Source organism: Juglans regia, chromosome 1 (assembly GCF_001411555.2).
Source record: "Juglans regia cultivar Chandler chromosome 1, Walnut 2.0, whole genome shotgun sequence".
NCBI lineage: Eukaryota > Viridiplantae > Streptophyta > Magnoliopsida > Fagales > Juglandaceae > Juglans > Juglans regia.
The window spans coordinates 17,468,382-17,493,781 of record NC_049901.1 but is presented as its reverse complement, the minus strand read 5'-3'; the positions used below and the strand labels follow the sequence as shown (position 1 = coordinate 17,493,781).

At 37.6% G+C, this 25,400-nt stretch overlaps 1 protein-coding gene across 2 annotated transcripts; it reads left to right on the top strand.

The window, feature by feature from the left end:
* Positions 1-7,001: 7,001 nt before the first annotated feature.
* Positions 7,002-25,334, top strand: LOC109014303 (DNA repair protein RAD16-like). Of its 2 annotated transcripts, none has more exons than XR_004797570.1 (17): positions 7,002-7,065; positions 7,178-7,234; positions 8,017-8,115; positions 8,410-9,647; positions 11,667-11,789; positions 11,919-11,992; positions 12,463-12,526; positions 12,628-12,774; positions 12,852-12,937; positions 18,991-19,060; positions 21,922-22,047; positions 22,517-22,674; positions 23,804-23,908; positions 23,992-24,144; positions 24,655-24,743; positions 24,835-24,915; positions 25,005-25,334. XR_004797570.1 is itself a non-coding variant. In XM_035695870.1 (17 exons), the coding sequence occupies exons 2-17, from the start codon at positions 7,189-7,191 to the stop codon at positions 25,075-25,077; spliced, it is 2,805 nt and encodes a 934-aa protein (XP_035551763.1). In that variant the 5' UTR covers positions 7,005-7,065; positions 7,178-7,188; the 3' UTR covers positions 25,078-25,334. The 2 variants fall into 2 exon arrangements, 1 of the variants encoding a protein (XP_035551763.1); XM_035695870.1 differs by having other exon boundaries at positions 7,005-7,065; positions 22,517-22,747.
* Positions 25,335-25,400: the final 66 nt, after the last annotated feature.

Genomic DNA, 25,400 nt, shown 5'->3' with positions numbered 1-25,400 from the left:
AGGTACGGGGTGCCCCTTCCGCACCCTTGGAGGCCAACGGAGGCTGGGGACGGACGCTCCACTTTTCTTCCTCCCGCATAATTATTAAATTATAATTAATATTTAAACTATATATATATATTAAAAAAAAGTCTATAAGTGAAATGACACCCTTTCATTTTATCTTAAGTCCCTCACTCCCCCCCCCAGCGTCTTCTCAAACTCTTGTCTCTCTCTCAGACTCACTCTCTCTCTATCTCTCACTCTCATACTCACTCTCTCGCACCCTCTCAATCTCTCTCTCTCTCTCTATTGCACGACTACACGAGCACCACCATCGTTTGTTGTGCCAAACGCTAAAGGTAAGACTCCTAGTCCTTACTCTAGACCTAGATTTTTTTTTTTTTGAGTTTTGGATTGGAGACGACTGCACGAGCACCACCATCGTTTGCTGCACCAAACTCCAAAGGTAAGACTCCTAGTCCTTACTCTGGACCCAGATTTTTTTTTTTTTTTTGAGTTTTGAATTGGAAATTGGAGGAAGGATGGGTTGAATCGGAGATTGAGGATGAGAATGATTGTGAATTTGTGTGATGTTGATTATGATTTGTGCATGTGTTTGAAATTGATGTCGCCTCTATCACTGTGTTTGATTTTTTTTTTTGTAGTTTGTACTTTGGAACACTAATTTTTAGGGTTCCAATCCGAAACCCTAAATAAATTGATTTAAGGGAATCAATTTTCATTTGAAACCCCTAAATCAACTTATTTAGGAGTTTTGGATTGAACCGCTAAATTAATTTAGGAGTTTCAATTGAAACCTTGAATTGATTTCGATTTAGGGGTTGTAATTGAAACCCCTAAATCAATCTAGGGGTTCGACCTGTGTCGGCTTTGTACTTTGCCTTGTTTTTTATGTGTGGTGTATTATTATGATTTTTTTTATGTCTTGTGTTGATTAATTTTATAATTTTTTATTGTGTTGTGGAATTAGAAATGTCTTCTCAAAAGGATTTCAGTGATTTCTCTCATACCCCTACCAGTACCCATGCCTCATAACCTAACTGTACTCCAACCCCTGGGAGTGGGAATATACCTTGCTCCGCCCCCAAGCCCACACAGGGCAATAAACTATTTCTATAGTTTGGTCTCACTTTACCAAACTAGAAGGTTGTGAACCAAATAACCCCCGAACTAAATGTAATTATTATTGAAAAATCTATGGATGTCACTATAGGAAACATAGTACATCCCAGTTAAAAGTCCATTTAGAGGAACAATGAAAGAAGAGTCCAATTTTAAGATCCTTATTAGAGAAGAGTCAATCTAGACTAGATATTGGACTAAAAAAAATGGCAAATGAGAGTAGTGGAGGTCCAACGTTGAAGGGGTATACGAAGTATAATGCCGATTGTAGAAGGAAGTTAGTTCGTATGGTTATTATAGACGAATTACATTTTCGGTTTGTGGAGAAGAGATGATTCCAAGAACTTGTCCAAGAATTAAAACCTAGATTTACGCTTCATTCTCACCACACTGTAGCAAGGATATTAAAAAGATTTATAGAAAATATAAAAATGTTTTGAGGGGCCAATTGGTGGGTTGGTAGTTTACTTCACTACCGATACTTGGACTTCTTTCCAAAACTTCAATTACATGTATTTGACTATTCATTTTGTTGATTCTGATTAGATTCTTCATAAAAAGATTATTAAGTTTTGTCAAATAACTGATCACAAAGGTGAGATGATTGGGAATGCCTTGGAGGCCTCAATAAAGGAGTGGGGGTTGGCACGGATTTTGACAGTTTTGGTTGATAATGTCTCATCTAATGATGTTGCATTGAGATATCTGAAAACTTATCTTAGAGAGACAAATAAAACATTCTTGGGTGGTGAATATTTGCATGTTAGATGTGCTGCACATATATTTAATATAATTGTGATTGAGGGGTTGAAAGATGTTGATGACTTGGTTGTACAAGTTAGAATGACTGTAAAATTTGTGAGGTCTTCTCCTTCTAGATTGGAGAAATTTAAGATTGCTATGAAAATTGTGGGCATGATATTGAAGAATGGTCTTTGAACTGATGTTCCTACCAGATAAAACTCAACTTTCTTGATGTTGGAAGCGGCCCAAGAATATAAGGCAACCTTTCAATTATTGGGTGATGAAGACATTCAATATGTCAAATACTTTGATGAGCACGGGGATTAGGAAAGCCTAATGATGATGATTAGGAGGTAGTTTCCAATTTTGTTGACTTTCTCGAAATTTTTTACAATGTCACATTGAAGTTATCTGATTCTTTATACCCTACATCTCATGAATTTTGTCAACAAATATGTAGGGTGAAAGAAGAATTAGACGACATGTGTAGGAGTTCCAATTTAAGGATGAGTGGATGACATTGACCATGAGGGTCAAATATGACAAATATTGGAGAGATTTGAATAAACTAAATATTTTGTTATATGTGCTTGTTATTTTTTATTTCTGTATGAAAATTTCAGGTATGTTATATGGTTTGGAACTTGCGCACGATCAGGCACGGACTGATGTTATTTGTGATATGTCTCGAGATACTCTAGCTAAATTGTATGATGAATTTAATGCAATTAAGGGTGGTATTGCATCTACTACACTTACACATATCCCAACGCCTCCTCCAGACACCGAGGCAACAAAGAAACGTAGATTGGTGTGGACTAAGACTCTCGCACAGAATCCCACACTAGTCCGTCAATTTACGGAGGTGGTTTCAGAGTTAGAAAACTATTTCTTAGGGGATCTTATTCAAGATGATGATGGTTTTGATATATTAGGATGATGGAAGACGGCATAAAATAAATATCTCATCCTTTTTGAGATGACCCGCTGTATTTTGGCCATCCCTATTAGCACCATTGTCTTGGAGTCAACCTTTAGTACCGGATGGTGCATATTAGATCTTTTCCGTAGTTCATTGTCTCTTATAACTGTGGAGGCATTGATATACATACATAGTTGGACAAGGGGAAATGATATTATGTTCAAGATGTTTTAGATTTTAAGGAGATCGATGAAGAGGATGGTGATTAGTCTGGATCTGGTCCATCTGGTAATTGTTGTTTTTATTCTATTATTTTTATTTATTTATATTCATTTCAATTTCATTAGTATTAATTTTAGTGTTCATTGTTGTAGCAACAAATGAGACGACTAAGATAACGTCTACCTCAACTACAATATGAATATGTACTCAAACCTCAAAAGACAACCTGCCCGGGCCGCCCCAAATGTCACAGTCAAATATTCAAACAGCTCTATCTTTAGATTCTTAGAATATTGAAATTTAAATCATTTGTACGTATTATGTATTCAATGATTTGTAATATTGATACAATGTCCATTGGATACTTTTATGTTTGTAGTTTTGTAATTGTTTAGCCCTTCAATTTTATTTTTGTAATAACTTAGTTATTATTATTAATTTATTAGGTAGTAGATTTGTAGTCTGTAGTAGTACTTCATATGCTCTAAATTAGTAAATTTGTATCATGTATATATTATTTTTGTTCATGTAACTTTTTTTTTTAATATGATTTTTTACTCTTTTTTTTTTTTTTTTAGCTTCTAATTTTATGGGCACAAAATGACTCGAGCTGTTTCTTGGCCATTTTAGGTCAATGTCAGCGGTTTCTAGGTAAAAAATGACCCATAAATTGCTTTTGGACCGATTGACCCCCTGACCGCACCCTGTTATCAGCGACGGGGTACCTCGCCCCCGCATTCTGGGGGCGGGGGACGGGGAGAAAACGTCTCCCCCGCCCATGCGGGGCTGGGCGGGTAGCACCCCTATTATATAGGACCTACTATATATGTTTATTTCTCTTCACTTGAAGCCTTTAGATTTGCGTACGAACTCGAAGTGATCTGGATCCAACTATACAATAGTGATCATTCATGTTGTTTGAAAAATTTACACGGGCATAAATAAATATTGTATGATTCATTTTTTGTCTCTTTTTTATTTAAAACTCTCACATTAGGATGAGAACTCTCACATCTAAATTTGAGGGGATTTTGATCCAACTTTAACAATGACAATTATTCATTTGTTTTTCATATGGATTCTTATTTGTTTTCCAAACATATTATAAGGGAGAGATTTAAAAAGGAATTGAATGGTTCATCCACCCATGCACAATAAAATTAATGTTACATTACTCTTTCTACCCTCATAATTGGTACCTGCAGAGCAATTCATAGAGTCAATAGAGTTGTTAAAGAACATTAGGATCGAGTAGTAGTAGTAGTACCCCGAAATCATGTATGCAGATTGGATTTCAAATTGTGAAGGGATTGTTCATTGTTCCATGACACAAGTCATCGTAGTAGACAAGATTTAATTTTTCTTTTCATGACATTCTTTATGGACATAATTAAATTTTCTATTTATTACTTCCTTAATGACTAATGTCAATTGTAATGGCAAGTACAAATTATGAAAAACTTGTGTTAAGATGGCTACTAATATTTTTATGAAAATTAATAGAGACACAAAAGGATCTCACAAACTGATGTAGCACAGTCTCATGCCATTACAATTTTTTTTTTCTCTCTCATTTTTTGTGTTTTTCATTCCCCCTCCCCCCATTTCCCAAATATCGCCCCCCAAGGCCAAACCCCTTAGTGCAACCTTCTTCCGCACTATCTCAGAGAGAGAGAGAGAGAGAGATGTGTGCTTGCTGGTGAGGGGTGACGACATCAGTTAGAGGCAACAATGTCGGAGATGAAAACTGGGAGCAATGACGTCGAGGACTAGAACTGAGAGTAGCTATTGATTTCCCTTGATCATCAATGGAAAACTGAGAGGGCACGATAGAGAACCATCCACGAAGCTCATTAGATCATGACTCTTGAGAACCAGAACAATTGAGACAACCACATGAGATAGTTGGTCTCATCCAACTTAGCCGAAGCTAGTTGGCTAAGATTGGGGGAAATAAAATTGACAGATGATGAGGCAGCCATTAGATGAGGTTTATTTATTTATTTTTTTTAAATGAAGGATCAGTGTAGAAGTGCGTGAGCAGGGTGGCTCGATACTATGAAAGAAATAAGATATGAACAAAGGGTTCTGGCCTTAATGCCAACCAGTCCATGTATTGTTTTATTTATACAGCTCAGGTTGTTACAATTACAATGATCAGAGTACACTTGAAATAGACAATAGATATCAAGTACAAGATATGCAGAAGCAAAAGTTAAAAGTAAATTAGGTTGTTGGAGGCTTAGAGCCAATAAGGTTGTTGCAGATGTTGAAGCCGTTGGTGATAAGTCTGCTATGTCAAGAGTTGAGGAAATGGATTGAGTCTCTTGCTTAACAAAGGCCAAACCCTTTAATGCAGCAACCCTCTTATGCACTATCTCAGAGAGAGAGAGAGAGAGAGAGAGAGAGAGAGAGAGAGAGAGAGAGAGAGAGAGAGAGAGAGAGAGAGAGATGTGTACTTTCTGTTGAGGGGTGACGACATTAGTGAGGGGCAACAACATCGAAGACGAAAACTGGGAGCAATGACGATGGGGACTAGAACTGACGGCGATGACGTCGAAACTGATGGCAATAATGTCCCCTAGATTTGAGAATGCAGGGGAAGCGGGGGGAATGATGGGGACAACAAAAACAAAGGAAAAAGGGAATTTTTTTTTTTGTGATGACGTGGCAAGCCAAGTCAATTTGTGGAATCCCTCTTGTGGGATCTTTTTGTGTCGGTTGCAACCCTTTATTTTTATAGAGTAATGTTAGATATAGTATTAGGATGTATAAGTTCCGCGTACTCCCATTGAAAAAATGTGACGTGCACTATTAAAAATATAATTTTTTCATATGAGTCTTAAATATACTCACTTTTTTAAAGAGAGTATACGAGACTTATATATCTTAAAACTGCAAATATCATTTCTTATTTTTATATGGTGTAATTGATATTGACTATATGGTGAGTGGTCGGGATAATAAATTTGATGGAGCACAATGATTGATAAATAACTCCAATCTTTAGGTCAATTATACTAGTTTATTCATGGAATAGTCAGCAATTGTTTTTTTTTTTTTTTAAATTAACTTATGTTAAGAAATTGATGTTTTTGATGTTTTGGTAAATTAACTTATGTTAAGAAATTGACGTTTTTGAACTTCTGAAACGACAAACTTATATAATAATTAGTTTTTGTTAAGAAAAAAGATGGCCTTGTTTGTCCATTAATACATTGTGATTTGCTAAAAAAAACATTGTGATTCTTTGTTGTTTGTCGTGCTTCAAACCATATAGTTTTATCAATCTCCAGTGTGCATTGGTGACTTTCAAGATGATGCTATTTTGCAGATTTACAACAAACATAATTATTAAAAATAACCTCACATATTTACCATCATTATTTATAATTCTATATTGTCGATCAAACATTTTATTAAAGCATTTAATCCCGATTGAGAAGGAAAAAACATCTAAACAAGATAAATATTAAAGTTGGGTTTGATAGTGAGATGAGATGAAATGAGATGATTTTAGATAAGTTAAATAAAATATTATTAGAATATTATTTTTATTTTAAAATTAAAAAAATTAAATTATTTATTATATTTTATATAAAAACTTAAAAGAATTATGATAATGAATTAAATAAATTATAAATATTTCTGTAATGATTCAAAACTCAAATTATTTTCCAAATTAGATGGACAAAAAAAAGTAGCAAACGGCATTAGCTTTTAAAACGGGGTGCAAAAGGAGAAAACCTGCATTGGGCACCACGGCTGTTTGCATATATCTTGCAATCTAAACCGTTAAAAGGGTTGAATTCCTTGTGGGACCCACTTCATTCAAAACTTTAACAGCGTTGATACGCTCACTTTTACAGATGCTTCCTCGAAGATATATACAATACACAATCCCGGTGTTCTATATTAAAGAGCTCAGATCGACTTCCCGCCGCTTCGCCACTATATAAAGAGCGCTTTCTCATCGAGTCATCGTGGAGTCGTGCGGAATTCCCCCCCCCCCCTCTCTCTCTCTCTCTCTCTCTCTCTCTGTGGCCGGCACGGTAAGACCGCCTTCTTATCCTTCCGCCATCGAACCGCGAAAGGGTTTCGCGATAACCTAAACAAACCCTAAAGTTTATTGGGTTTTTATTTTTATTTTTTGAGTTTGGTTAGGTGAATAGGCAATGGAGCTTCGTTCTCGTAGGCGAATCTCTAACCATCCGATAGATGGTAAACTCTCGAACTCGATTTTCTTGTTTTTAATTTTATAGTTTTTTTTCTTGAGGTTTTTCTTTCTATCATCGAGGGGTTACTGAAAATTTGTGGGAAAAAAATTGGTAAAGATTTAGCATGCGTTGTTTTTCCTTTTTTTTTTTTTTAAAAAAAAATAATTTCTTTTTCCTTTTGAACTAAGACTGTTTGTTTACTGGAAAATGCCACACACACACACACACACACACACACATTGACACATATATATAATGCTAGAGCCACCGCTGGGGGCTCCCGCTAGGCTCTTCATGTGTTTTTTTTTTGTTCATTTTTTACATAGATTTTTTAACATTTTAAAATATTTAAAAAAAATAAAATTCACAACATCATTAAAAAAAAAAATTTCCTTAATCACGAAGTAAATAATAATAATAAAAAAAAATCTATGTAAAAAAAGAACAAAAAAAAAAAAACACATGAAATAGCCTAGCGGGAGCTCCCAGCGGCTCTAGCATTATCCATATATATATATATATATATATATATATATATATATATAGTAAAATAAATTTATAGACTAGCATTTGGATTAATCGATATAAGAGCCTAATCAGTTTCTGTGCTATTCGTTTATTTATTAACATTGTAGCTCTATGTGCTTACTGTAACGTAGGAAAGGAAAAGGAAGTAAAACCTCGAACTCTAGCTTTTGGATTGATATGGAACTGGATAAAGTTCCAGAATTCTCTTTAATAATGCTTGACACTCTTATTAAGTTTAAGTTATAATGTCTAAATTAGAATCAAGCAATGTGGAGGTGCAACAACTAAGTGACGATAGCTCTAATGAAGCAGGCTCCGACTCGGAAGTTTATGTGCTATCGGATACCAGCGAAGAAGGTACTTTTGGATTTTTTTTTTATTCTTTGTTATTTTTGTGATTCCAGATAAATCTTCTGTTAAATTTTTTTCCTATTTTATTGCAACCATCGAATTTGTTTTAAAAACTCTTGGGGAAAATGTTTGCTGGAGAAATGTAATGGGGTACTTGGAGCTTATATACGAACCGAAAATTCTGGGAAAGTGTTCTTGAGGAGCTATTTTCACTTGAAACAGACAAGTCTGTAAAATGTGATGTAGTTGATTTTAACTTTAAATTATATGTAAGTGACAAATGATGGTGTATAAGTGTAGATGAAGAGAATGGAGGGAGAGTGGATTTGGACTTGAACAAGAAACCAAAAAGTACAATCAAGGTTCATGATTGGGAAGATGATGGTTATGATTATGAGAATTACAATGAGGGTTTGACAACGAGGAAGGCTGGATGGAAAATAGTGGAGCATGGAGAACCAAGTGGGGTAGAGAGTGTGGTGGAGTATGGAGAATCAGGTCGCGAAGATAATGCAATGCATTGTGGAGCTATAGGCAGAAACGGATCTACTCAGCAAAAAGCAGTTGAAATTGATTTCATTGGGCTGAGCAAGAAGAAAATGCATAAAAGAACAACAAAAAATAGGGTCCCAAAGCCAAGATTAATGTGGAATCAGTGGGAAGAAGAGCATAAGAGATGGATCGATGAAAATTTTGATAAAGTTTATTTGGATAATCAGAATGAAATAATCACCGAAACATCTGAGGCTCCGTCGGAATTGATCATGCCTTTGCTAAGGTACCAAAAGGAATGGTTGGCCTGGGCTTTGAAACAGGAAAAATCTACAACTAGGGGGGGAATTCTTGCAGATGAGATGGGAATGGGGAAGACCATTCAAGCAATTGCACTTGTCCTTGCCCAACGGGGAACTCGGAAGATGATTTGTGAACCAGATGAATCCTCTGTATTACCGGGCCCATCCAAAGACTTGGCTGGTATTAAAGCCACTCTTGTAGTTTGTCCTGTGGTTGCTGTGAGCCAATGGGTGAGTGAGATTGATCGGTTTACTTCAGAGAGAAGCACCAAGGTGCTTGTTTATCATGGCGCTAATAGAGGGAAGAATTCGAAACATTTTGGAGAATATGATTTTGTCATTACAACGTACTCTATTGTTGAGGCTGAATACAGAAAGTACGTGATGCCACCCAAGAAAAAGTGCCCTTACTGTGGCAAGGCATTTTATGATAGTAAGCTGTCAATTCACTTGAAATATTTTTGCGGGCCTGATGCTATTAGAACGGAGAAGCAGTCTAAACAAGCAAGGAAAAAAAGCAAAACTGTGATTTCAAATCAGGAAACAGAACCTGCTGAAGACAAGATGAATGAATATGATTGCAAGAAAAGGAAGGGAGCTCGTAAAAAGACACCATACCAGAACAACAAAGAAAAGGATAGGGGAGTTAGATTTGGAAATGAACATTCAGTAGGTGTAGATGGTTCTCCCAGAGGAAAATCATTTCTGCATGCTATAAGGTGGGAACGAGTAATTCTGGATGAGGTAAGTTTGCATAAATTATTTGCAATAGGAAATTTTCATTCTTCTTGCTTTCGTTTGAATTTGCTTTATGGCCTGTGTCTTTCTGTGTGTGTGTGTGTGAACAAGCATCTAGTTACACATTCACAATCGATGACAGGGATTGGTACCTTTATGCATGTATGGCTCATTTTAATGAGCCAGGTGTGGTCGGTATAGTGATTCTGAATTCTCGAATTTTATAATAATATTTTGTAACTAGTTAAAACTGCATAAAAGGCTTGACATGCTTGACCCCTTGGTATTGGGATGAAAATTTATTCCCAAGGGAGGATTGTTTATTTATTTTTGATAAGTAATAATATATTCCCAAGGGAGGATTATAACAATAGACTACGTTTTAACTGGGGAATTTTGCACTAAGATTATCTGAGTTTCATTATTTCATGTTAGAAGAATTTTTCCTTTTTTTTTTTTGGGGTTGGGGTGGGGGAGGGATAGGTGTCTTTTTCCAGGTTTGACATGACATCTTCGTATGATGCAACATAATATGACCTGAATATAAATATTATTGATACGAATACCTGCATGGCTAGACAATATCTTTGATCGGATATTTTTTAAACCAGGTATATATTATGTCACATCTCCGTATGGTGTGACATAATATGACCTGAATATGAATGTTATTGATATGAATACCTACATGGCTAGACATTATCTTTTGATTGGAAATATTGTAAACCAGATATATTTATATTTTTTTTATTGGCACCGGGTGTTTGAGAACAGTGTTCTGACTAATTCCAGGGGTGCACAGGCCCTTGGTAAGGAGTTTCACTCAAGTGCACCTTGGGTAATTCAAGGGGAAAATCCCCCAGTTTGATGGCCCGTAGAGATTGTTTGTTCCCAATGTTATTGATACGAATATGACCTGAATATAAATATTATTGATACAAATACCTGCATGGCTAGACAATATCTTTGATTGGATATTTTTTAAACCAGGTATATATTATGTCACATCTTTTTTTTATAAGTATATATTATGTCACATCTACGTATGGTGTGACATAATATGACCTCAATATGAATGTTATTGATATGAATACCTACATGGCTAGACAATATCTTTTGATTGGAAATATTGTAAACCAGATATATTTATATTTTTTTAATTGTCATCGGGTGTCCAAGGACAGCGTTTTGACTAATCTCGAGGGTGCACAAGCCCTCGGTAAGGAGTTTCACTCAAGTGCACTTTGGGTAATTCAAGGGGAAAATTCTCCAGTTTGATGGCCCCTAGAGATTGTTTGCACCCAAGGGGATTTGAACTTTAGACTTGGGGGGATCATACCCTGGAGGCCAAGGCCTTTACCACTTGAGCCAATCCCTAGGGGTTGTAAACCGGATATATATTAAACAGTTCCAATGCCTAAGTGCTTAAAAGCTTATGTTGCTTATAAATTATTGAATTTTATCTGTTAATTTATTTTGATTGGTTATCTTTTTCTCTTGTTGTGAAATTGGATTCTTATTAACCAAAAATAAAGTGATAAGGTAGACACTGTGGTGCTGCTTTTTCACTGAAGCCTTTTAAGCTTGGAATGGGCCTCTGCCCAGAATCATCTTTTTGTATTGTGGTTGGATTTTGCGAGCTGTTCCAACCACTGCTGGATGTGATTCCAAGAGAATCTGCCTGCCCCGTGGAAAAATGTGTCCCTTACGCTCAAGTAGAAGCTGTTGTTTCCATTTGAACACGTTCTTCGTCAAACCATATCTTCGAAAGAAAAAGAGTAAATCTGATCACATTCTAATAACAATTTGGAGTTGCTTTTTCCCTGTATTGCTTGCATGCCAAATCCAATGTCTTGTTTATTTTCTTGTTGTTCTGTTATTTATTTGCATCCATGGATATCTATAGAGTGTTTGTGGTCCTTTTGTATAAAAAAAGATTTCAAAAGTTATTTTCTAACCTGGGCTTATGCTTTCCAGAAGTAGTTCTTCGTTCTAAAAATGCTTATAGCTCTTCCATTTCAATAGGCACATTATATAAAAGCTAGACATTGTAATACTGCAAAAGCTGTTCTTGCTTTAGAGTCTTCATACAAATGGGCCTTGAGTGGCACTCCCCTTCAGAACCGTGTTGGAGAACTTTACTCTTTGGTAAGTTGAATGCATGTTTGAAAAATAAAACCTTTTTACTTATCAAAAAAAAAAAAATGTTTGAGAAAATTGCTACAATCAGGCAACTGTCTCTGGTAAACTGATATGGTTGCAACGCTAATTACACAGGTTCGCTTCCTGAGAATAATACCATATTCTTACTACTTGTGTAAGGACTGTGATTGCAGAACACTTGATCATAGGTATGCTTTGAGATTCAGGATTGTTTATGACTTGTCTACAAATATGAACTAATTGTGTACATTTGTTGGTAGTGTATAATTTGATTCACTAGTACTAGTTTGACATACAATTAGCACTAGTATGTCTTTATTTTTCTTCTACGGAAAACATCTTTCCATTGGGAGGTTTCTGGGACATTTTCAGATCTTCTCATTTTGCACAATATGAGGCCTGTGATTGGTTTAAAATGCAAAATGCTATAGATTCGTATCTTGCTCAAATGACCTGTTCTGTTTGTTTTTCCTCTTTCTACTTTCCAAGTTCACAGTAAGGAAATGTTGTAGCACATCATACTGTTGCGTGGTAACAAGGAAATGGCTTTAAGAATTGGTGGATGTTAATAAAAAAACTTTTATACTTAGTTTTATCTTTTTCTTGTGTGCTTTATTCTCCATTCTCCAATCATCATTTGATATCTTCATCCATGCAGTTCCTCAAAAGAATGTTCCAACTGTCCTCATAGTTCTGTGAGACATTTTTGTTGGTGGAATAAGGTGAGTACTGAAAATTATTTCTCTTGTTTTTCTTTTTGTTGCTTATGGGGCATCTGTTTTTCACATTGCTGACAAACCATTTAATCCTTGATTCTTTTTAGTATGTTGCTACACCAATACAAACATATGTAAATAGTGATGAGGGACGCAGAGCCATGATTTTGCTCAAACACAAAATTTTAAAAACCATAGTGCTAAGACGCACGAAAAAAGGCAGGGCTTCTGATCTAGCACTTCCTCCTAGAATTGTAAGTTTTATTGCTTTATGTCTTACACCCTCTCCTTTTTCCTTTCTGGGTATAATGCTTTCCTAGTTTTTGTGCAGGTTTCATTGAGGCGGGATACCCTCGACGTCAAAGAACAAGATTATTATGAATCATTGTACAATGACAGTCAGGCGCAGTTCAATACGTACATCACCTCAATCTCTTTTTCTTTGTGTTTCAATCTTGGATTTCACATGTTTATGCATTTGTTATTAACATCATTTCACCTCAGTCTAGATGCTTAAGGTTCAGGTTTAATTTTTCTGAAAGTTCAAGATTTTGCTGCAATAGGTTGCTTGTTTTTTCTCCTTATTTTCAGGAAAAAAGGGGGTGGCGGGGGATTTAACATGTAGAATCCTGTTTTGTTCTTTTCTTTTCTTTTTGTTATATTTTTATTTCACAAATTTCGAGAGAAAAATTGTTGAGTGAGTTTTTAATTTCTTGAAATTCCTTTAAAAATTTTAAATGGAAAAATTTATTTCCATTCAATGATTGCACTTCTTCTAAATGTGCCGGTATACACCAACACAAAGAATTTTCTCTCCGTACACTTTTTGCTCTCTGTGTGTTTATGCTTCTGGTGTCGGGTCGTCAATGTTGGTAGTTCCTTGTGGTGATTAGCATGTAGTCCAGTTGGGTGTTAAGGTCAGAATGGTATCGATGGATGTTTTTGCTAGTTAAGTGCAGTTGTAGTTTTTCTGGAGTGTTCCTTGTAGGAAAATGACTTTTGTAAGAAGTCTAGTAATTGAGTCTAAGGTGTTTGAGGTTCGGGCAGATGGGAGTGGAGTGATTATCACTGAGAAGGGATGGAAAGGAGTACAAAACTTGAGGTTGGGTGTAGATACAGTACATTGGGCTTCAAGAACATTGGAGGATTGTCAAAAGCACAATGGGAAGGGATATTACTCTGCTCATAGAGAAGGAAGCAGAGTGTATGTTGCGCAACAAGGTTCAAACTCCCGTGGCAGTTATTTGTCTCTAGTGGTTTATAGTGGTGGTGGAAGCCGTAGTTTTATCATCATACCTGGAGACAGAGATGGGAGGGGTTGGAGAAATCTTGCGGTGGCATTGAGGGAGGTGGGAAGCGGTGGGGGGAAGGGGAGAAACCATCCATCTTCATCGGTAGTAGCCTGCACATCATCTAAGTCATATAAGGAGGCTTTGAAGTCAACTAGAGACATGCAAAAGTCAGACATGGCAGGTCTAATGAGGGTAGGCGATACTTCTGTTATGGCTGAAGATCAGAGACAAGATGGAAGAGGCAGGTGGTATGGGCAAGGTGAGGTAACTATTCTGAGGGAATTACGGGATATGCAGGATACGTTGGAGGTGATGGGTGCTAAAGTTAAGGGACTGATACGGTGTGTTTTGGGTAAAGAGGAGGCTGGGCTGGGCTTGGAGAGTGGGCTGGAGAAAGGGAAGAAAGCAAAGGCCCAGGACAGTGTCGGGTCAGGGCCCGAGCCCTTCCTCCAGGCGGGTTCTTTCTGGAGAAAGAAACCGCAACCCGCGCAACGCACAGCGGGGGAGCTAGCGGCACTTACTCCGGCAAAACCTCAGGCGTCGAAGGCTGTGGTGACGGCGACGGAAGCATTGCCGTTGGAAGCAACGCCACAACCCCCAGTTTCAGTGATATCGGGGTCTCTGGAGGGATCCGAAACATCCATGCTGAGTCCGAAATTTGGGCAGCGGCCGACACAGACAAGAGCGGCGGCCTCCGACGACTCTGAGAAGCCATCGGCAGTGACGTCGCAGCAGCTTAAGGGTGTTTCGAACATTCCCGCAGTTCCCATTGTACCGGGTTCTCAGGAGGGACCCGAAATCCGCAAGCCAAGTATAGATTCGGGGCAATGTTTGGCACAGAGGAGGATGACGACTTATGGGGACTCTAAGGAAGGATTGACAGTGATGGAAATGGGAGAAATCGATGAAGGGGAAGGACTGGAACTGTTTACGGGAACTGGGTTACAACAGATTTCCATGGTGAATCATGGGCCTCCGAATCTGTCACTATCAGGCCAGGTCCATATGGATATGTACTTAGAGGGAGATAAATCAGATTCGATCGTAGCTGTGGAGTGTGGGAACACATCAGTGATAGAAGGGGAAGGCCTATTGAAGGAGTTGGTTCCAAACTCAACAGAGGGGGTGGAGTTCGCAGAAGATCCTACTCCAATACGCATGGTTCATCCTACTGTTTCTGAGGATTGGATATTGAAAAAAGTAGAGGAACTTCAAATTTGCATGGGAATCTCGTGTAAGGGCTACGAAGATCAGTTTAAGGCACTAATTATAGCCATTGAGGCAGGACAACATGGAGTAGGATTAAAGAGAGATAGGGAGTTGAAGAGGTTGACGTGGTCCATTAATTATGATGGAAAGGAGGGGAGCGCAAGCCGTGGAAGAAACAAGGGGAGGGCTGGAACAGTTGATAAATGAAGCCCAGAATTTTGTGTTGGAATGTTAGGGGGCTGAATGAGATAAATAAACGTCTTCGAATAAGAGCTTTATTAAGGCAATGGAAAGTGGACATTATTTGCCTACAGGAAACAAAGTTAAAGCTCATCACTAAAAGAATTATTCGGAGCATATGGAGTTGTCAATATGTAGGCTGGCTATATCTACCCTCGGAAGGGGCCTCGGGGGGTATTTTGATCATGTGGGATAAGAGGGTGGTGGAGAATATTGATGAGTTTGTGGGAGAATACTCGGTGGGGTGCTACTTTAAAAATTCTGAAGATGACTTTTTATGGGCATTTGTTGGGGTTTATGGTCCTAACTTGGGCAATGAAAGGAGGTTGCTTTGGGATGAACTTGCTAGCCTATGCACTTGGTGGGAGGTCCCATGGTGTATTGGTGGGGATTTCAATGTTACAAGATTCTCCAGCGAAAGATCAGGGGAGGGACGACAAAATCAAGCTATGGTGGATTTTTCGAATTTCATTTTTGAGGTAGGTTTGATGGACCTACCGCTAAGGGGAGGAGATTACACTTGGTCTAGCAATCAAACTTGGTCAAGACTGGACAGATTTCTCATTTCTCCTTCATGGGAGATACATTTTCCAGAAGTAAGTCAGACTAGACTTCCAAGGTTATGCTCTGATCATTTTCCTATATTGTTAGACTGCGGTGGGGTGCAAGGGGGTAGAAGGACATTCAAGTTTGAGAATATGTGGTTAAAGATGGAGGGTTTTGTGGAATTGGTCAAGCAATGGTGGAATTCATATCTTATTGAAGGTAATCCGAGTTATGTATTGGCTGGAAAGTTGAAAGCATTGAAGAAGGATCTAAAGTCTTGGAATGAACAGGTAGTTGGTAATGTAAGCTTGCAAAAGAAGAGTTTATTCCAGGAGCTACAAGGCTTGGAAGAAGTAAGGGATGAAAATAACAGAAAAGTTCAAGTGGTAGCTGATTTAGAAAGATTGACTTTAATGGAGGAGATTTCTTGGAGACAAAAGTCAAGGGCTTTGTGGCTTCGTGAGGGGGATAAAAGCACAAAGTTCTTTCACCGTATTGCCAATGCTCATAGGAGGTTTAACTCTATTGAGTCTTTGAACATAGATGGAAATGCTTCCTCAGATCAGGCGGAGATAAAGGAGCATGTGGTTGGGCATTTTGAACATTTGTTGTCAGAACCTCATTCGTGGAGGCCTTCAGTAGACGGACTAGCCTTTGAGGTCATCGATCAAAATAGTATGGCTTGGGTGGAGAGACCATTCGAAGAGGAAGAGGTACATCAAGTAATTAAGAAGATGAATAAAGACAAAGCTCCAGGCCCAGATGGTTTCACTATGGCTTTTTTTCAGAAATGTTGGGAGGTGGTGCGTGAGGATGTAATGCTGGTTTTCCAGGAATTCTTCACTTTTAGTAGATTTGAGAAAAGCTTAAATGCCACATTCATTGCATTAGTCCCTAAAAAGGCAGGTGCAAGAGAGGTACAAGATTTCAGACCGATTAGTCTCGTGGGCAGCGTGTATAAGATACTAGCCAAAGTGCTGGCCAATAGGATGAGCATGGTCATGGAGAAGATTATCTCCAAGTCCCAAAATGCCTTTGTGAGAGGGAGGCAAATTTTGGACTCGGTTCTTATAGCTAATGAATGTTTGGATAGTAGGATCAAGTCGGGAACTCCAGGTATTTTATGCAAACTTGATATGGAGAAGGCCTATGATCATGTTAATTGGGATTTTCTGATATATATGCTGAGTAGATGCGGGTTCGGGGAAAAATGGAGGAAGTGGATGAAGTATTGTGTGTCAACGGCTCGTTTCTCGGTTTTGGTTAATGGTGATCCAGTGGGCTTTTTTAATAGCTCACGGGGTCTAAGACAAGGTGACCCACTATCACCCCTTTTATTTGTCTTAGTAATGGAGGCTCTAAGTCGCATGGTAATAGCGGCAGTAGAAGGGGGATTCTTTTCAGGGTTCTCGGTGGGAGATATTCATGGCTCAACCATTATTTCTCACCTTTTGTTTGCAGATGACACTTTGTTATTTTGTGAGGCAAATGCAGGACATATCAAATCTTTGAAGGCCATTTTACTTTGTTTTGAAGCGGTATCTGGTTTGAAGATTAATTTGGCCAAGACGGAGATGGTTGCCGTTGGCAATGTTAGCAATATTAGAGGGTTGGCGAATATTTTGGGTTGTGGGGTTTCCTTATTGCCGTTGAAGTACCTTGGACTCCCATTGGGGGCTTCTTTCAAAGCTAAAAGTATTTGGGAGGTGGTGCTGGAAAAATTTGAGCGTAGGTTGGCCGGGTGGAAGAGGCTATATCTTTCTAAAGGGGGGAAAATCACACTCATCAAGAGTACCTTATCCAATCTCCCCACATATTACTTATCTTTATTTCCCCTACCCGCTAGTATTGCTTCTAGAATAGAGAAGATCCAACGTGATTTTTTGTGGAGTGGGCTAGGAGAGGAGTTTAAGTTTCACTTAGTAGGATGGGATCAGGTATGCTCTCCTTTGAGAGATGGTGGATTGGGGGTTCGAAATGTGAGGGCGTTCAATAAGGCACTATTAGGTAAATGGTTGTGGCGTTACAACCATGAGAGGGGAACTTTATGGAAAGGGGTGGTTGATATGAAGTATGGTAGGGAAAGGGGGGGTTGGTGCTCTAAAGAAGGGAGGGGGACGTATGGTGTGGGGCTATGGAAGTATATACGAAAAGGTTGGTGCTCCTTTGTTAGTAATACTCGGCTACGTTTGGGAGATGGTAGTAGGATTAATTTCTGGCAAGATGTGTGGTTGAGAGACACGGCCTTGAAGGATGCTTATCCTATGATTTTTAGAATTGCACGGGAAAAGGAAGCTATGGTGGCAGATTTGCGGGTTATTAATCAAGGTTCACAGGAGTGGAACATCAGCCTTACTCGAGATGCACATGACTGGGAAGTGACGGTGCTGATGGAATTTCTGAATTTGCTGTACAACATCCCTGTTGCTGTCACAATGGAAGATATGATGGAATGGCGACATTCTAGAAAAGGGAAATTCTCAGTATGCTCTTTTTATGACTCTATTACTATGCATCAAAGGGACAATTTTCCTTGGAAGAATATATGGAGGACTAAAGCACCTACAAAGGCTGCATTTTTTGTCTGGACGGCAGCTCTAGGGAAGATCTTGACCATTGAGAATCTTAGAAGACGCGGCCTTATTATTACGAACTGGTGTTGTTTGTGCAGAAATAGTGGTGAATCGGTGGACCATTTACTACTACATTGTGAGTTTGCCCAAGATATTTGGACTTATTTTCTTAGTAGAATGGGTATAGCATGGGTGATGCCGGGTAGGGTGGTTGATTTGTTAGCAAGCTGGAGAGGGATCACAGGGACACTACAGATTGCAGCCGTGTGGAAGATGGTTCCTATATGTATTTTCTGGTGTATTTGGAATGAAAGAAACGAGAGACTCTTTGAGGACCATGAACGTTCCTTGGAAGAGTTTAGGAATTTTTTCTGGAAGACTTTGTTTTTGTGGGCCATTGCTATTGATTGGAATGGTCGCAGCTTCCATGATTTCCTTGTAACTGTTCCTAGTGCTTAAATAGGTGTAATCACATGTATACTTCTAGTGTACTTGGGCTATGCCTACTTTTATTAATGAAATAACTTATTACTTATCAAAAAAAAATTACTTCATCAGTCGTATAAAATTAATTCAGTGTTTTTGTATAAATTTGCTTGGTTCTTTACAGATATGTTCAGGCAGGAACTGTGATGAATAACTATGCTCACATATTTGACCTTCTCACACGCTTGCGGCAGGTAAATGACAACTATACTATAAAACAGAGTAGCGGTTTGGTTCCCTTTTTAAAGTATGCATGCTGTAGTTAGAAATATACAAAGTGAGGGCTTGCATTAATCATGTGTAGCCTTTTTCATTTGGGAACTATTTATCCCTATTTTGGCCTTTCAAAATTTTTTATCAGAACATGAACTTTGTTCCTGATTAAGAAAGTTTTTCAGAATCTTCCGATGAATAGACTTGACTGACCAAGGTTAGAGTTCTACCCATCTATCCTATTCTTAAAGACTGGTTTGCATCCTACATTCCTCATCTTCTTCTCCTCTCTACCAACCTTCGAACTTCTGACTTGGTGGAAGTCAGACATGCCACCGACCGACGGTCAAGGAAGGGTGGGGTTTGCATTCTGCATTCAGCCGCTTAAGATTTAAATTATAGAAGTAAAAAGCGGGTAACATGCTGTGGACCAATATTCTCTGCCTATGAAGTATGTGGATCTTCCCTTTTCCATTCAAGGAAAAATTCATTTGGTATGGCCTTATTGAGAAAATGGAATGCCGGTTAGCTGGGTTGAAGTGACTGTATTTATCTAAGGGCAGTCTAGTGTTGGTTAAAGTGCAAGACATATTTAAATGCAAACGCCGTCAGCCTACGTGCAAAGTGCACATTTTTTAAATGATGTATGATAACAAATATTACATAAAACACAATAAAAAAAGACTTAAAGGCAAGATGGTCACATATTTAAATATTAACTCAATTTATTAGAGTAATATATAAAAGGACAATCAAGTAGTTAGCTAATTACACAAAATTTAAACATATCAATCTATATAACTCTCTTGTGCTTTACTAAATAAACACATCTATGATACCAGGTAGCCATAAGCAAATTAAAGTGCGTTGTTGAATTAAAATCTACCAAAAAGTCCATGACCAGAAAAGCTTAATAACTGTAGGTACTGACTTCTATGCTAACATAAGAAGTCAAACATCAATCCATCTAGAAAGACATAGACCATTATGTCAGGTTCAAAGCATACACATCACATATGTCAACATATGGTACAATGGAGCATAAATGATCTTCAATATCAACTAACATACTTAAGAGAATTTTTTTACATCATTTTTTGGGTCATGAATTGATATATTACATTTTCTTCAAAGAAATTACCAAGATGTGCTTTTTTTGCTCTTTAAGCAAACACTGAAACGCCAAGAAGTGCACTTTTGTAAATGCGCTTTGTTTTTGGTTAGTGAAGCGTCAATCTTGTTGCATTCCACTTAAGCACACTTTTAGTAACACTGGGCCAGTTGATCACTCTGATTGCAAGTACTCCTTCCAATTTGCCACATATTCCTTGGCTCTCTTGCCCATTCCTATTGATGCATCCCATTGCCTTGAGAAATGTCAATGGGATTTCTTGTGGGATGGGAGTGTCGAGGAAGTGAAGCACCTCATTAAGTGGGTTAGCATTTGCACTCTGATTCTTCAAGTAGTTTGGAGGTTAAAACCTATTATAGGTCGTTAAAGCTCTTTTGGACAAATGGTTATGGCATGCCACAAAGAGGGGCACTGTCAAGAGTCTTGGTAGAAGGTATTATATTAGTATTTTGGGAGGATGTACCAATGAGATTAGCAGGTCTTTCGGGTGGGGGTGGAAAATTACGTGGATGCAGATTTCTCATGTGTTAAATTTGAGGTGGGACATGGGTCTAGTTCACGTTCTGGCACCATTTATTGTTTGCAGATTAGCCAATTGAAGAGAGATTTCCTGGCATTGATTAGCATTTCATGCTGTAATGAGATGTCGATAGCATAACTTCTACAAATATGAGAATAGACTCCAATGGAATATTACTTTCATTATAGATGTGCATAGTTAGGAGGTTGGGATGATCTCTTCATTCTTCAATTGTTTGTGTTCTCTTAGATTGAGAAGTGGTTGGACTGCTAAAATACACTATATTGCTTCCAAAAGAGAGACATTTGAGATCAAGTCTTTCTACCACCTACTCTTCCTCCAAGATGGCCCACATGCTTCCTTGGAAGAATATTTGGAGAACTAAGGCGCCCTCGTAACATTCTTTTTTTGGTTGGAAACATCCGGGAAATTCTTAACGGTGGATAACTTGAGAAAGAAGAATGCTGTAGTTACTTGGATGGGTGACCTCCTTGGAAGTCGTCGTGTTGCACCCTCTCTACTTATCAAAAAAGAGGAGTGCTGTAGTAATGGACTGGTGATCATGTGTAAGCAGAGTGGAGGAAGCGTTGATCATCTTTCTGTGGCACTGGATCCATGGGCAATATAATATTTTGTACTTTTGAGATTGCAAGGGTCATGGCCCAGCAGGTAGTAAATTTGATGGCATGCTGGCAAAGTCCCCCAAGGCTCCCAAGCAACGTAGGGGTTTGGAGGATGGTCTCATTATGCTTGATGGGAACAATTTTGCTTGGTTCTTGTGAAGATCGTGAGGGGCTTTTGTTAGATTTAAGGGCCATTATGTTTAACTTTCTTTATATTTGGATGGCACTTTTCCATTTCTTCATCCTAGATAGGCGTTTCCTCATGTATACCATCTTGTGTACTTGGGCTATGCCTATTTTATTGAAACAATCGTTTACTGAATAAAAAAAAATATTTGGATGGCGGCGCACAATAGTATTCATTCTTCTAGCTTTCTGGAGTTCATAGAATTATGCTCTTTTTCTTCATCTTGCTATTTGGATTTTTCCTATTGTATACTCTCTGTGCATTTGGGTTGTCCTTTTTGCGCTTATAATAACATTATTGTACCTATAAAAAAAGATGATGTGTTGTGGACTAATCTCATCTGCCAATGTCTCTAATTTAATTTTTGTGTAAAATCACAGGCAGTTGATCATCCTTACCTAGTGGTATATTCTAGAACTGCGGCACTGAGAAGTGCAAACATGGCTAGTAATGACAATACTGAACGAGTATGTGGCATCTGTCATCACCCAGCTGAAGATAATGTGGTAAATTATCATTTCGGTTAGTTTTTTTTTCTTCTCGGATATAATATCCCCCCCCCCCCCCCAGCACCAAAAAAAAAAAAAAAAAAAAACTACCTACTTTAAAATATGGGCATATAACTTTTTAATTAAATTCTTGAGGGATGAGACAGAATAAATAAATTCCAATTAAGTTAACACAAATAATAAGTGCTTCATTTTTTCCAAATGCACAATCTAGTTTACCTATGAATTTTGTTACTTTTCTGGAGAAGAAATAAAAACCTTTGAATTGCATGTTTGGTGACAGTGACATAATAAATAACAACTTGTTATTGGGTGGTGAATGACCAAGTTCAAATATATATTCTTTTATCCTGAAGTAGTGCATTTGCTTTGTAGATACCCCCTGCCTTGCTTTGCTTCGTATGAGTAGATTAACACCCGATCCTTGGTTGATTTTCTGCCTAAAAGCTTTTTCTTATTGTTACAGGTCACTGCTTGCGAGCATGTTTTCTGTAAGGCTTGTCTGATTGATTTCTGTGCTTCCTTGGGACAAGCCTCTTGCCCTTCATGTTCAAAATTACTTACGGTCGATTTAACTAGAAATGTGGATGATGGAGATCAGGCTTCTAAAACTACCATTAAGGGGTACAGATCCTCAAGCATTCTAAACAGAATACAACTTGATGATTTTCAGACAAGCACAAAAATGGAGGCATTGGTACCTGTCAATGAACTTGTTACATAATACATGCTCTCTTCCCTTTTCTCTGTCCAGATTACACCGTGGATAGTTTTATACATTTTGAGAAAAAAGAAAAAGAAAAACCCCATGGGAAAATCACATATCTTGTGATATTTGCTTAAAAAAATTTTATTTTTATAAGATTTGCTTAAAGAATTATCTCATATATTGTGATATTTCTTGACATGATTTTGCCAGCTTATGATGTCTTGTCATTTTTTATGTGAATATAGAGAACACAGAGATCTTCGAAGGCAATTGCAAAAGTGCTTTTATTTATGCTCTTTGTTCTAAATTAAAAAACCCTTCTACATATCCTAGTAGACTTGCAAGAAAGTCGCTTCAAATGTCATAGCAGTTGATGTTCTCAAAGCACATTTCAAATAGCAAAGAAAATCATTCAAGAGAGCAAGTTGTTATTCATTACGTCACCTAACATATATTTTATCTTATTTAGTGTCTTTTCATTTTCAGAAATAAATAAGGAATTATTATTTAAAAATTGAAAAAACAAGTGTTAAACGACAAGGGACATGTTGAAGCTAAAGTTTCAGGTTTCTCAGTTTCTCAGTTTCAAGATTCTTTTATCTAGGAGGTTGCCTAATCCAACTTCCAGGATTGCTAAACCATTAATTGCTGTACCTTTCCAGGAGTGTTTTTATTTGTGGTCTTTAAAAACTGTTTTATCTCTAGTAAATATCCCTTCCAAAAGAATTGATATAATTTTTTGGGCAAAGCAAATCAATATTTTATGTTGATTTGCTTCTATGTTTTCTGAGTGTATGTCTATTGCAACGGTTTTATATTTTTTCACTTGCCATGCCGCTAAACAATTAATTGATCATTTGATAATTCTGTGCATGTTTACCTGTTTACCATTTTTGAGTGTCTTTACTTTTGCAAGGGTTTTTATACTATCATAATTGGTCATTTTATATTTTTGTTGATTTGCCTATGCGTTTTCTTGTGTGTATGTCTATTGCAATTGATAAATTTTTTCACTTGCTGTTGACTGAGTTTAAATGGTTCTAGAGGGAAGAAATTAGGTACATGATTGAAAGGGATGGTTCTGCGAAAGGAATTGTTTTCAGCCAGTTCACATCATTCTTGGATCTCATCAATTATTCCCTCCACAAGGTAATTTAAAATGTGCATTTCAATCTTTTATTTTTCTCTTTATGGAAGTAGACAAAGTAATTAATGCATTGAACCTGTTGCAGTCTGGTATAAATTGTGTGCAATTAGTTGGAAGCATGTCCATGTCTGCAAGAGATGCTGCTATCAAGCGGTTTACTGAGGACCCGGATTGCAGGATTTTCCTCATGAGTTTGAAAGCCGGGGGTGTTGCTTTGAATCTTACTGTTGCTTCACATGTGAGTAATTACTTTCCGAATCTTGTTGATTTTAGTTTCTATATTTTTCAGGTTCAATTCGCATCGATGAACCATGCTTGTTTACTTGTGTTTAGATATTAATTAAGTTTTTCATTTTTCAATAAAGAAAAAAGTTTATGTTGAATTTTCTTGGGCTCCATATCAGAATTTCAAGGAAAGTTCTCTTCTGCAGTAGGGAACTCATGTTTCAGACTATTGGCTGATTTTTGTATTGAGAAAAAGATCCCATTACATATGAGAAGTATATCAAGCCTTTTTTTTAGCTTCATTCCTTTCCATTTTCATGATATTACCACCGATATCCTTCTGCCATACTTGTTTTTTAGTTGTTTGGTTTCGGTTTTTAACTTGGTCATTCTTTAGCTCTTATTAAATGACATACCACAAAAGAACACCTTTTAGCGTTTTTATGGTGGATGCCTGAATGTAATTACTTGCTAGTAGTTTCTTAAGTTTTGATATGCTTCCATGTGCTGCACCTGTGTCTAGGTCTTCTTGATGGATCCGTGGTGGAACCCAGCTGTGGAGCGGCAAGCACAAGATAGAATCCACCGGATTGGGCAGTATAAACCAATTAGGTGCTGCCTTTTGTTCATTACTCCAATATCCCAAGTTCTTATTAGATTACTCCTTTCTTCAATGAATCTGACTTTGTCTTCATATTTTCAGAATCGTGAGATTTGTTATTGAGAATACAATTGAGGAGAGGATTCTGAAGCTGCAAGAAAAGAAGGAACTCGTTTTTGAAGGGTAAGTGTGATTTGTCTACCATTTAGAACATGCCATCCATCCATAATCGTCCCCTCATCAGTACAGACGTAACAAATTTTGTTTTGCAGGACTGTAGGTGGTTCATCAGAGGCCCTTGGGAAATTAACCGAGGCAGACATGAGATTTCTATTTATCACCTGAGCAGGATTATCTACAAGATGAAACAAGTTCCGGTTCTATAATATCAACTGCTTCCTCCTTTGTTATTATAGATAGGTAGTTTTTCAGTCCAACACTAAATCAACGGCATAGTACCTAGAGTATGTTTTTGGCTTATAGGAGATGAGCTATGTCAAGTGCTAATTATGGACTAATTTGGTATGTAGTTGGTGACAATTTTGAGAATTCTATTACATAATTGCACTAAGTTTTATATCCATCATCTCTAGTTGATGCCATTCATTCTCTTTCATGCTATCTCATTGTGTTTATGTAAATCATCTGTCATTCTGTTTAGTTGTATC

Bases quoted from the DNA above. Each gene is read 5' to 3' on its own strand.
- LOC109014303 (XM_035695870.1), top strand. From the start codon at position 7,189: ATGGAGCTTCGTTCTCGTAGGCGAATCTCTAACCATCCGATAGATG. The intron at 23,909-23,991 runs GTAATTTAAAAT...AACCTGTTGCAG, and splicing joins TCAATTATTCCCTCCACAAG to TCTGGTATAAATTGTGTGCA. The intron at 24,916-25,004 runs GTAAGTGTGATT...TTTGTTTTGCAG, and splicing joins AAGGAACTCGTTTTTGAAGG to GACTGTAGGTGGTTCATCAG.